This window comes from Chroicocephalus ridibundus, chromosome 3, assembly GCF_963924245.1.
Source record: "Chroicocephalus ridibundus chromosome 3, bChrRid1.1, whole genome shotgun sequence".
Taxonomy (NCBI): Eukaryota; Metazoa; Chordata; class Aves; order Charadriiformes; family Laridae; genus Chroicocephalus; species Chroicocephalus ridibundus.
The window spans coordinates 16,721,248-16,734,396 of NC_086286.1; the positions used below are offsets into that span (position 1 = coordinate 16,721,248).

Sequence of the window (13,149 nt, forward strand, 5' to 3'; positions counted from 1 at the left end):
GGCTCCCCTCTCCCAAAAGCATCAGGAACCAAATTTTCTGGTTCAGCTGAGCCACGCTCAGCCCTCAGCTAAGGTCACTGGGTACCAACAGACATCGCTGGCAGCCTGATTTCAGGTCATTACAAATGTGTTCTGACGACCTTAGGGTCTAAACCATTTGCTGTTACGGGAGCTAGTGCTCAGGGACATGCTGGGGCCATCCCTCCATTTCTGTGCTGATGAAAGGTACCATATAAGTGTCCTATTTCTGTCATATTCTCGACACTGTAGAAATCTTAAGGGAGAGTCGTACTGGCTTGATTTTCTTTGGCTCAGGAGATTCCTTGCCCAGGGATATTTCAAAATGTGACAAATGAACTTTCTTCCCCATCTTCTCTGCTCCTGACAAGGCAGCACCCTATTCCACCTCACAAAAACTAAGCAAATACAAAACACCTACTTAATGTATGTATTAGCGTTTCCCTCCGGAAAGACGTATGGATGTTTCTTCCGGAAGACGTGTCCAACACGGCTGCAGGGGATGATTTCCAGGCTCCCTCCACACATCCACACACGGAAAGAGATTTCTACAAGAAAAGCAGCTTCAGCATTTTGTTTTTCTGTCCTAGAGCAGGCTGGCTCCTGGTGTTACTTCTCATTTCATCCTCTGTCACATTAAACTGGGGTAAATCAATTACCAGAGGGTCTTTCCTAGGCACAACTTCCTTAAAAGCACATTTCAAAGCTTCTTGCGATCTGTTTGAAGTCAGTACACTTGAAACCTGCCTGTAGCACAGCAGGTGACATCACAATGGCAAGAGTGAGACAGTAAGTAGATCCCTTTTCGTGCACTCCTGCTTACATCGCAGAATCATCTTGCCAGTTTTGTGCTCCCGTAATTACTTCTGCACTACCTATTTCAGAGTCACTTCCCTACAAAGGGCTGTCAATTGACCGGGAGAGGCCATGAATTCTGTTATTAACGACTACAATGCTCATTACCTTTATGAATCCACCATTGATTCTGCAAAGTGAACGGTGCACTGTGCATCCATCACCTGTCCCAAAACGGATAGGAGCTTACCCTGCCCAGCAGTTACTCCAGGCTGCGAGTGCGGATATTGCAGACCAACGAGGCACACACCTTCACACAAGCAAAAGTCAGTGGTGGGAGGGATTATTCCAAAAATCTGGATAAGCTATCAGTATGGGAAATGTCTCGTGGTTGTCCCTAGCTGCTCTCTGGCTGATCCACAGGGCCCTTCTGGAGGAAAACGAGCCGGTGGCACAATTGACACCAGAAGTTACGGGGCCCTTGGCAGGGAGCTGGATGAAATCCTAGCTGGTGAGGTAGGATGGGTGAGCAGAATGGCTGATCTAATGGGTCCATCTGGTCCTAACGCCTGTGAAGCTATCAATCTGCAACTATATTGTCAGACAGTCATGCTTAGACAGAACCAGCATGGAAGAGAAATTAAATTAAAAAGAAAAGGCTTCTGCAGTTCTTTGCATCCTATTTTATCATCTGCTGACAGTCTAGAGCTATACATAGCACATATCTACTCCAAAACAACAAATTTCTTTTCACTCCCCACACACGCACATTTAACTACAGAAGCCAGACAGGAGGCCACCCATCGTCTTTGCCACCTTGTGCTCCTGGCAGTCCCCTCACATATGCCAGCACAAGGAGAACTTGTCTTCAGGTCGGATGCTGGCAAGACAAGTGCCTGTGGTGGGAAGGCCATTTGAGCAATGTGGACAGGACTCCTACACCTCCAACAGCAGGCACTGCTGGCCCCCAAAGCTGCCATCCCTCCAAAAATGACTCACAGCTTCAGGGAGCAAAGGAGAATTGGAGCCCAGACCTCCAAAGCCATCTACACTCAAGCACACATGGCACAGCCATGAGGTGCATGTTGCTGCAGAGGTGGGAGCCAGATTCATGTCACTCCCGTCCCCGCTCCCAGCAGGCCTGATGGAAGCAGCAGGCTGGCACAGCCGCCATGCCCTCTTGCCTTGATGCCCAGGTCCAAAATTCAAGGCTTGAGCCCATTCTCAACAGCTGGCCTTGGCAGCAGGGGCCAGCAAAGGCTGGTGTGGGAAAGCACAGCAAGGAGGAGAAGCATTTCTTTCCAGAAATCCCCTCCCCTCCACTGCTGTGTTTACAGGCAAGAGCTGCAACAGCAGCTGGAGCCTCACCACTTTCCCCAGTGCTGGGTATTAACAGGCCAATAAAACATGCCCTTGTGCTGTGTCCTGGTGCTATATTGGGAGCAACCTTAATCACAGCTGCAGGGAAATGAGATTACGGCAGGATGCGGCCGCTCTAAGCTGCTGCACTCGGTTCCCCTCACACGTGGCTGTTGCTCTCTTTTGCCTGTGTGTCACAGCGCCGGCCACTCTGCCAGCGCTGCTGAGTCAATCAGAAGGGTGCCCGATCAAGGGGGGACAATCAGCTGAGCAGCTGTGAACCGCAGTGTGGCAGTTCCCCTCCTCTGGTCCTTCTGCTCAGCCTGGGAGAAGAGCAGCTCCCTGAAGTGCTGCAAGGGAAAGACTTGCCCCATTTGGTCCTCGCCTGCTCTCAATTTAAAGCCTAATGAAGAGGTGGGCTGAGGTGATCTCTCTGCACTGCGAAGTGGAATAAGAACACAGCGCTGGGAGGGGCAGGAGATGGTGAGGAGCCCAAACTCTCTGCTTCAGACCTGTTGCACCCTGCAGACCCTGCTCCAGTCCCAGCAGAGGCAATTAAAGCACAGGTTTCAGCAGGTCGCGACGACGCATGGAGCCATCCGTGGCAGCTAACAAACAAAGTCTGCAGACAGGCAGCCAAGACCTAAATGCCTTGGGAGGAGGTAAACTGAGGCACCAGCGAAGGCATGGCACAGGGCCAGCTCAGAGGAGCCAGGGGAGCAGAAACTGACAGCATGCTTCACCTGACCCTTGAGGGATGTCCCCAGTGTGGGTGGCCCCACCAAGCAACCCCCAGAAAAGATGCGAGCCGTACATGTTGGGGTGCACTGGGCTTGGCCTTAGTTTGACAGAAATACCTTTAGCGCTTGTTGCTGGCCTGCAAGCCTTTCTGCCATTACTCATCGATTCACCTCCAGGGGATTAAGTAAATTAAGAAGTAAAACACCTACAATGTCCTCCATCTAACCCAAACACACTTGATTTTGTTTTGCCTGAAGTCTCCAGCCCCCTCTAGTTGCCCAGTCAATAACATTAAAGGCAGCAGCGATGCTCCCCAGGACCAGAGTCCTGCATCCCCTCAGGACTAAGCTACCAGAAAAAGCACAGCTCACTGTTCGCTCCGTCAGCTCCTGCCCTGTGTCACCTGCCCAGAACTGACCGAGGCCAGCAGGGTCACCGCTGCCCTTGCCTGTGTGTGAAAGCGAGGTGGGACACGCTGCCCTGGACTGCTGCGCCGGCAGGAGATGCAGCTTTGAGCCGGGCACGCTTCCGCTCTCAGGGCGTTGGGCAAGATGGGATCTGCCCTGCTGCTATGCGCCTGCACGTTTTTGTGGCAGTGTTAACCTGCCTGGCTGCCCTTTGTCAGCCGATGCCCTGACATTACACCAGCACAGCCAGCGCATGTTGGGTCGGGAGCAGCCTCCTGGGGCATAACACCAGTAAGGGAAACATCGTGCTCCACAGGGTGGGACATAACCGCATGTGAGGAGCGCAATGCCTGCCAGTGCAGGGCATCGGACAAGCTGCTGGGATTGAGTTTCCCCAGAGGGCAGGCTGCCCCGTCACTGTTCATCTCCCAGGAGCATCTCATGCTGGCTGCTGTCAGAGAAGAGTGACGAGCAGAGACAGGCAGTGGGTCAGGCGCAGGGCAGCAGTCCCTCTCCTGATCTCTAGATCCCTTCTTGAATGCTTTTGTTTGGGCCACTGATCCAGTGGGCAAGGCGGGAGGGCTGCTGCTCCCTCCTAGGCTTCCTCAGAGACACCCCACTCAGAGGAGCAGATGCTTTGGGTCAGTCCGGTGGCAAGACATCCACCCACAGAGAGAAAGCATGAAGGAGCCAGATCCTACTGCATAACGAGATATAAATAAATAAAATATGCTTGAGGAAAAAAGGCCTGTGAAGGAAACAACAGTGCCAGGCAGCCGATGGGTTACTGCAAGGCGACAGCATCTGTTCCCTTGGATGACTGACAGCATCGCTGTATGTGTTAAGACGCAAGATCCTTCCCTTCCTTGCTAGCCATACTCCCCAGAGGGGTGAGCTATTAAAGCCAGGTTCTGATCTGTCTCCCTGACATCGAGTGCCTCCCCCTTCTTTCACGGCTACAGTCTGCTGCTCTGATCTGCAGCATCGCCACAGCTTCCAAGAGAGAACAGCCCAGCCTGAGCCAGCTCCGCTTGACATGGGGGACAAGGGACCGGCTGTTACCTCCTTCATGTGCCCCCTCAGGTTTGCATGCAGGAGATTTCTTAATGACCTCCTTGCCCTGTGATAACAGGCAGAGGTGACTGAATTTAGGTCAGCTCTTAACCTTTTTTTTTTTTTTTTTGTGCGGGAAAAATGATAGTGTCAAGGAGAGGCTGGCAGCGCTCAGCCAGAATCTAGTGATCCAGGAATGGAGAAGCAGCCATGTTACTTTGCCACCTGCTTGCAACATGCTGACGGAGCTACTGTTTCAGGCTCTCTGCAAATTCAGGGAGGCACTGATGCCTCAGTTCATAGATTCGATATGCTGTTTTGAAACAATGGAATAAGACACGCCTTTGCTTTATTAATGAGACAATAAGACCAGGAAGGAATAGGAGGGTGCGTGTGGTGTTCTCTCATCTGTTGGTAACGCTAAAGCTGAAAACTCTGCGGTTAGGGGTATTTACCTATAGAAAATCAAAGCAGCGTGGAAGACAGGGAGTCCCAAGTACCAAAAATTGCTCATTTCCCATCATTTATGGTTGTTGGATCCATTACTCACCTAAGACCGTAAACTATAAGTGAGGGAAACCATGCAGAGCATTCGAAGTGAAGTCCAAAATGACCTTGTATCCGTCTAGCATGACTCAGGAAGAGAAGGCAACACAGCAAGGTGTAGGAGGAAGACGAGTGACTCACCAAAGTTCTCCCCGCCCCAGATGTCCATGGCACTGTCGTACTTTCCCAGGTGGTTGAACCAGGCTTTGTCAATCACAAACAACCCCCCAGCAATGATGGGAGTCCTGCAGAATGGGTAAAGGAAGAGAGGACGCACTCTCAAACACTGTTGCAGCACCTGGATGCACAGAAGCAGTCCTTCCCTTTGCCTCCTCTGCCATCGTCACGACGTTACCTACGTATCTCTCCTTCTCACCAAACAAGGACAACACCCTTCAAAAAGCATATGAGCCTTTCTTTCAGCTGCCTTGGTATTTTGCTGTCAATCATAAATTGCCTGGCACTTAATGACTGGCTAATGCACCCGTCAGCACAACTCCTACAAGCCCAAAGTTCACAGCCCTGATTGTAGGCTTCAGCATCAAAAATGCACTTAGCGCTTGGGGGGTTATTCACTCAGACGGGCTTTTTGCCTGGAGCCAGCCTATTAAGAGCACCGTTCCACTGGGGAGGGGAAGGCAGAGCCAATTCAGAAGGGCTTTTTAAAAGCCATCGTGAGCTGTGTGATCTTTATTTCAAAACAGGGTTATTTTTCATTCTTTGGATTAACTACAAAAACTGCATAGAGAAGGTCCATGGAGGAGGGGAGGGGAGGGCAGACCCAGAAGATAGCTCGAGGAGACTCGCCATTTTCTGGCACAAGTCCTGCTTCCATTCAATTGCAGACAGTGTGGATGCCTCAGCGTAGGCTTAGGAGGAGCTGTGGTGACTGCTGTGCCCAGGCGAGTCTCCACAGTGCCCCACATGGCAGGACAACCAGGAACGCGAGCCTTCAGGAAGCCAGGGAGAGCTCCTGTTAGAAACAGCATCCTAAGGAGAAGCAGTGCTTTGCTCCCCTGTGAGCTTTCTGTGGCACTGAGCCTTCCCCAACACTTGGTCTCCTCCATGCCCCACACCCCAGCACTTCATGGCTGGGGAGGCAGACACCAGCGCTTGGCTTGCTGCCAGGAGAGTTCTTCAGCAGAAGGAGGGACTCCCTCCATCCCACGGCGTGAGGACAGATGGCATCTCTCCTGTTCAGTTTTGCTGTCTGTTTCTGAGGAGCCTTCAGCAAGATCCAGTAGAGCAGCACTGATCTGGAAAGGCTGGACTAGACACTACGTTTTTATCAAGTGGGTTGAGGACACTGCGTTATTTTTCAGTGATAGCTGAGCTGTGAGAAGCCGGAGTCTAGACCAGTGGGCTTTTTCTCTAACCATAAAGAGCCTCTTTAGCACTACCAAAACACAAATAACCATAAATATACCCCTTCTACCTTTGTAGCACCCTCAGGCTTCAGTGTTGCGAGATGAAGCTGTACTGGAAAACCCAAGCTAGCCAGGAGCCCGCTATAGGTATTAGAAGTTCAGAGCTGTCCTGGAAGGAATATCACACTGCTCAGGTGCATGGTGACACAGATAAGGTCAGATGAGATACTCGTCCTGCCCCACATTCCTCAGCTCCCTCCTGCCCCCTCTTGACTTACTTAATAGGCTCGGTGGGATCAAGTCGTTTCGCTTTCTGCTCCGGGGAAAGCTGCTCCCATTTGAAATGCAGACTCCAGTCAAAACCTAAAACCAAAGAGAGAAGTACCATGGGAAATTAGAAATAGGGTATGGATTAGGAGGCAATGCAGGTTGCAAAGCTGTGTTTGATGGAGTATTTTCCCCACTTGCAAATGACTTAAGCCATGGAGATGCAGCTCTTGGGAGAAAGTCCAATGACTAATGTATTTTACTACTGCATACGAACAAGAAACAACACATTGCATTACAACTGCAAAGTCAAGCCCTCCAAAGGCAGGAAAAGTCAGAATTAAAGCTGCTGCTGAAACCTCACTTTGTCCCCTTGTGCACAAAAATACACGCTCTGATGGATATTGCGTGCTACAAATAGCACAGGCATACTAATAAGTGCTACAGTCGCATCCTCCATTTGTTGCCTAGACATCCCGCATCTCCTCTTGTCAGCAGACTGGCTTTCAGTGCTGCCAAGGGTGGCTTTGACATGACCCTTCTTTCCTGCTTGACCGCCTTATCCACTGTAGCAAATGCCATTCCTCACGCCACGCTTACCTGTCTCTAAAATAGCCTGAAAACAGCCAGCGGGGAGCACTAAACAGTGCTAATGCGCTTTTTGCAAGATAGCAGGAGCCAGCGGGGCGGTGCAGAGCCACCAGCTCCTCAGGCTAGTGCATGCTCACACCACGGGATGGACACCCACAGGGCATGCACACGGCTTGGACTTACCTCCTCTGAGGTCCGAGGAAGCCGCCACATAGGCAAAAGTGTCCAAGTTGATGATGTCAATAACGGGGCTGACCACTCGGGTGGGATCCTGGAAAGCAGAAGTGAAACAACCCATGACTTCAGATCACACCATTCAAACTGCTCAAGGGATGCTCTGAACTCCTGGAGACACCAGGTGGCTTGAAATCTTGGTGTCATTCAGGTTTGTCAGGGACCAGTGCCCATCGCTGCCTCCTCCTCCTCAGCCATCACCTCAGTTCAACCAAGGAACTAATGGCAGCAGCACCAAGCGGCAGAGGCACTGACGGAAGCCTGGGAAGACAGGCGTCATCTCTCCAGGGAAAGAGGACCGTGTGCTGCTGGGCCGCTGAGCTGGCATCTCTCACCGGCTTTGGCTTCACCCGCAGTCTCTCCCTCCGCAGGCTGTGCGTGTGCTCGGCACCAAACTCAGCTGGAGGCAAAGCTCCATCTGCCTTTTGCAAATTCACCAGTGTATTCCCCTTACACCTCCCTTAAATACTTTTTACTGAATTTCAGAAGTCAGGCAGCAAACAGACAGAGGAAAAACACAGGCAGTCAAGCAGCTTAAATACAGGCATTTTCTAAATGTACAAACTATGAGGATACAGTTAGAGTTTTGCCAAAGGTGTGAAAGGGTTAAAAAAAGGACCTGAATTATTTTAAATAGTTCGTGGTGATTTAATTAACATCTTGTTATGGGCAAAGAGATTATACAAACAGTTATGAACAAAAATATCTACAGGAGGAAGAGACTCTGACAGCTTTGACTGGTCTCTTATCTCTCTTTTTCTTTTCAAAAATCCCAAACTCCAATTATAGCTCAAACTTCAAGCTTTTACCCTCCCAGATCAAATTGTTTTTCACAGCCATGCAAAGGAAAGCATCTGAGCACACACAGGCTTGCTCTCTCACTCAGAAAAGACTTTGTTTTAGAAATTAGTCCCAACAAAGAAGTATTCAAATGCAGCTGTAGAAAGAAGCAACCAAAGGCCATGAGCAGGACCTGGACTAGAGCTCAGGTTTTCCAAATGAGCATAACAAATACTCGGTATTTCCATAAAAACATCAAGTCAGGAGTCTTAACATGACTTTCTCAGAGTCAAACATCGGACTGAAAGAGCAAGGTCCGCTGCACCTACATACCACATGGAGACACTCAAGTCACGTCCAAGTGTGACACCTTTCAAACCCATCGCAGCTGCTGCACGGTGCCCACGGAACCCCCGCAGCTCAGTATACTCAAGCATCCTTTAGTTGACTGAGGGTAGGGGAAAGGATTTAAGCAAAGCACCTGCTTTGCATACCAAACACCGCAGGGAAAGGATCGTATCTAGTCGTTTAAAACTTGCCCCTTGAGCATCTTACTGGTGAGCCCTTCTAACTAGCCCACACTCATCCCCAATTTCAATTCCACACCTACACTCATTGCACGGCACAACTTTCTGCAAGAAAATCCCCTTTCCCTCCTGGCTGAGCGCATTACTGCAGAGTGCTAGCAGCTTTCAGCAGTGCAGCCTCCTCCCTGCCTCACTTTCCCTCCCCTGTCACGGAGACATTTATATCCACTCTGCTTTCATGAAGGTCTCTCTGACCCTCAATAGAAAATCACGGCATGCTCAAGAGCACAGCGCTGTTGCTATGATTTATTTTGGGTTGAGCATCAGATCTTATTATAGGCAGCCTCACACTTCTGGTTTTTCGATACCCTCCCATGCCAGGGCGTGTTAATACTAACAACACCCAAATCTTCAACCCTCTTTCACATGACATTCTCAAAAACCTGAGAATGCATTTCTCCAATACGCCTCTCAAACAAGCCAAATTATGGAACTAAATCAACAAGAAAAAAAGTCTGAAAATGGTCCTGAAGACAATGGATACGTTTCAACCTTGGAAAAGCACCTTGATTCCACCTTGTCTCCCAATCTCATAACAACCTTGTGATGGACAACAAAACAGGCCACGGTTGCTCCTGTGGCCCCACAGCAGCAGCAGGCAAGACAAGAGGGCCAGGCTGCCCCTCACCTGTCTCCCCGTGCCCCAGAAGAGCATCAAACTTGGGGGGGGCAGATGCTTGGGCTGGAAGTGGTGGGGGTCACCATCCCAGTGCCATTTGCAAATTCAGTCTGGGGCGAGCTTGTTGAGTCATGCTGTATAAAAACACCTTGGGCTGGATAATTACATTTTTAGAAACGTTACTCAGTCGAAATGCACCATTAATGGCTTTAGAGATAATTTTTCCGTAAGTAAAACCAAGAGCCCGTGTGCCCACGCGCTCAGTCATACGCTCACAGACACGCCGCTGCAAAACACTCGCCAAGGGCTGGGACACGCACCCTCCTGGGGACAGGTCCGAGACCCCCCCACGACCTCCTCTTTTCCCCCAACACCCCTTCACTTGCTCTTAGACTTTCTAGTCCTGCTTGCTTCCAAATCCATAAGCCGTGCACATGCTGCCCACACCCAAAAGTGAGGGTGGGCCTGGAGCGGGGACACCATCGGTTGCTAGGAAAGCTTGACGTGGGGCTTGAGGGGCACCTTCACGCAGGTGCGTGGTGGCCCACACGGGCTCCGGTGCTTCCCACCGCGGCAAGCTGCAGGAACAGCTGCTCTGGATAGGAAAATAAGAGAGAAGCGACGCACGGGGTGGCTGGTGGCGGTGAAAGAGCCAAGCGTGCTTCCAAGCACTCACCGCTCTTTTGCTTGAAAGTTAAATCACAGTAGCTCAAAGCAGGCTGTTCCGAGGAGTAACACGGTAAGAAAACGCTCTTTCTAGGCGGCTAACCCTCCCCGCGGCGGTCGGACAGGGAAGCCGGCTCTTTAGCACGGCCTGAAGGTGGCAGCAGTAACATTTCATACACTTCATTGATCAATATTTTAACCCTGGTGGAAAGGATGGGTACGGTGGGCCTGGGAAGAAGGTAACCGAGGGCCCATTGCCCTTGTCCTGCAGCTTTTGGGAGCAGTTAAAAAGCAAGCAAGTGGGACCCCAGTTCCTTTGCAAGTCCCTCAGTGCTTCCCATAGCAGGTCTCCCTTGCTGCCTTCAGCGGGGCTGCAAGACACTGGGCAGGATGAGCGTGGCAAGAGCAGCAGCATGAGCTTACCAACCGCCAGAGAAAGATTTAACCCAGAAGAGCAAATAAAAAGAAGCTCACAGAGGTGACGTTTGCACGTGATGCTATATTCAGACCACTCTGCAGTGAAACTCCTATGGCGATGCCGCACGTAGCATCCACATTCACCTGCCCCACGGGCACCGAGCATCGGGCATGGTCCAGAGCTGTGTGGGAAAGCGGCCCTGCCTGCCCCCTTCCTGCCACCACTGCCGCCCTTCTCCTGCCAAAACACATCAAAAGCTCTGCCTGGGGAAGAGGCAATTCCTCTGGATATTCCTCACCGAAATACAGCAGGGCTTTGTCAGAGAACAAGGAATGCCTGCCTTAAAAAACACTCGGAGGAACAACCGATGCAGTAAAGTTTAGTGGCGAATCCCACCCCGGGGCAGGCCAGCTACGAGGCTCGAGTGGTGTTTCATAGTACGTGTTCTCGTAACTCCACCAGAGCTGCCATCAATAACTTGAAAAGGCTATTTTCATTATATTACCATTTATCAGCAGCGCTGCGGCCCAGCTTGGGCCCTCTCCAAGCGCTGGCTGTGCTGCCAGCGCCAGCAGCACCGACTGCCCTCACCCACCACGGAGGGACCTCACCTGGTGGCTGTGTCCCCCATCCCCATCATTGCTCTGCACATGGGATGCGCAGCCCAGCCAGCACAGCTATCACGTACAGAGGTGTGAAAAGCAGGACGCCTTGCATTGTGAACACCAGCCAAGCAGGTTTCTCCACCACCCACCGCCTTGGCTTCCCCTTGCTCCTCAGCTGCCCTTACTTCAACATAATTCAGTAGTTTTAAAATTACCAAGTAATAAATACTAGCAATCAGGAAACAGAGGTGTAGCAAGGGTGGGGGAATGAGGCACAGCAAAGGGAAAGGACCACGTGTCTGCGTCGGAGCTGAAGGTTTCATCCCCTGCACCATGCCAGCGGGTCACCAGCACAGCTCCCTGACTCAAGGGACAAGGTGCCGGGAGCCTCCGTGAGCACGTCTGGCGAGAGGGTTGCCGCCGGCGAAAGGCGAATGTCATTGTCTGCTCCAAAATCAGCAGAATTTAAATCCTATTAAATCAATTTATTAGAGCTTAATTTGCATGAAATTAAATTCGGCCCCTATTCAAGGAGCCGTCACTCCCTTAAATCATCAGCACTGAGCATTTTACATGAGCCTAATTAAAAACTCTGCTGGAGCACTGCCCACATATTCCCCTTCCACCACTCAACCTGTGCTTGCCAGTTAGAGCCCCACTGCCCCTGGAGACACCTCGTCCCCCCCACCCACACGCTCTCCCAGTCATGGAGACAACCCCACCTGGCTGCTTGGTGGAGGAAGACCAGCAAAAGTCCCTTTCCACCCCAAAAGCTCATCGCTTTCTTACTTGGATGCCTGCATGCAGATGGCTACGGTTGGGTGGTCATACCCATTGAGAGGGAAGAGGAGGGGGACATCAGCGATGCATCCGCCGAGGGTGGTCCTGGTCTCTCAGGAGCACTCACCTCTTTGATCCTCTGCAGCAGAGGGAGCAGCCAGTCCTTATTCACCTCACAGTGACTGTCGAGAAAGGTCAGGACTCCTGCTTGTGCCACATCTGCCCCTCGGATTCGGGACCGGATCAGACCTGTTCAGGGACACACCACGTCAGCTGCCGCCCAGACGGCTGGGCAATGTCCCCATGCTCCTCCAGCACACTCTCCTGCACTCGCGCATCTCCTGGGTTTTGACCCATCTAAATCCCATGGCTCAGGTTCACTGCCTCCTTCCCGGTGCTGCAAGGCACGCCAATCATTTCCCAAGGTCACCAAAGCAAATAAATGGCTTCGCCAAGATTAATGATTTATGGCATTTATGCCAATCCTTAATTTGCACAATTATTTCTGCTGTCACTTTCTGGGGCAAAATACGACTCAAAATGCTTTCGTAACCCCCCGCAGGTAATAATCTAACATAGATATAAGTCAGTGGGGAATGAGCCAGGGGAGCCAAGGGTGGGTTTTCTGTAGGAAAACACCTATTTAGACAGGGTGAAAGGGCTTTCCAACGCCCCTCTTGCCTGTGGCCGATGCTCAAGTAAATCACAACATGAGACAGGAGATGGTCTGCTGGCAAACAGGAGGACACGCAGATTGCCCAAGGGGAGCAGAGCTTCTCGATGAAGGAGAAACAGTGGTAATATGAGGGGAGACAGGAACAGATAAAGAGCGGCAGAAGGGTTTCAGGGAGCAGCTACACATCAGGTCCATGCAGAAGGTCACTGATTCCATATTAAAACTCCGTAGCGGAAAGGGGCCCAGGAAGAGCCTCTGAGCAGAAGGGAGAGGGACAGGAGAACGAAGCCTGGAGCAACCCAGTGTTTGCCGAGGTCACGTCCTGCAATGCAGGTTGTCCCTGTATCTCTCTCTGCGACTTATAAGATCTTGTGGATCAGCATCGTCTGCTATATCCACCCCAGCCCTCCCCAAAGCCTGGCAGGTCCTGAGGAACGCGGCTTCGGTGATGCATTAAGTGAGGTAAGCCCTCCAGGCTGGGTTCCCAAATCCCAACTGCTTTACAGAGTACCAACACCTCCAGGTCCATCCACTGCTAGGGTATGTGTACCCCAATAACACAGGAGAGAAGGGCGAGAAGGAGGTGTAGACCTATGGAGACCTCCCCTACCGTCCTGCCAACACAGATATGTCTCTTACA

At 51.3% G+C, this 13,149-nt stretch overlaps 1 protein-coding gene across 4 annotated transcripts in view; it reads right to left on the reverse strand.

Moving 5' to 3' along the window:
- The window catches only part of GALNT14 (polypeptide N-acetylgalactosaminyltransferase 14), a 122,622-nt gene that overhangs the window by 35,493 nt on the left and 73,980 nt on the right, over positions 1-13,149 (reverse strand). For all 4 annotated transcript variants that reach the window (XR_010070193.1, XR_010070194.1, XM_063328153.1 and 1 more), the window contains 5 exons: positions 11,961-12,082; positions 7,328-7,415; positions 6,565-6,649; positions 5,061-5,164; positions 440-566 (listed from right to left, as the gene is read on the reverse strand). Coding sequence is in view for 2 of the 4 variants with exons in the window: in XM_063328153.1 (XP_063184223.1) it covers positions 440-566; positions 5,061-5,164; positions 6,565-6,649; positions 7,328-7,415; positions 11,961-12,082 (526 nt within the window). In the remaining 2 variants the exon portion in view is untranslated. The remainder of the gene's footprint in view (positions 1-439; positions 567-5,060; positions 5,165-6,564; positions 6,650-7,327; positions 7,416-11,960; positions 12,083-13,149) is intronic.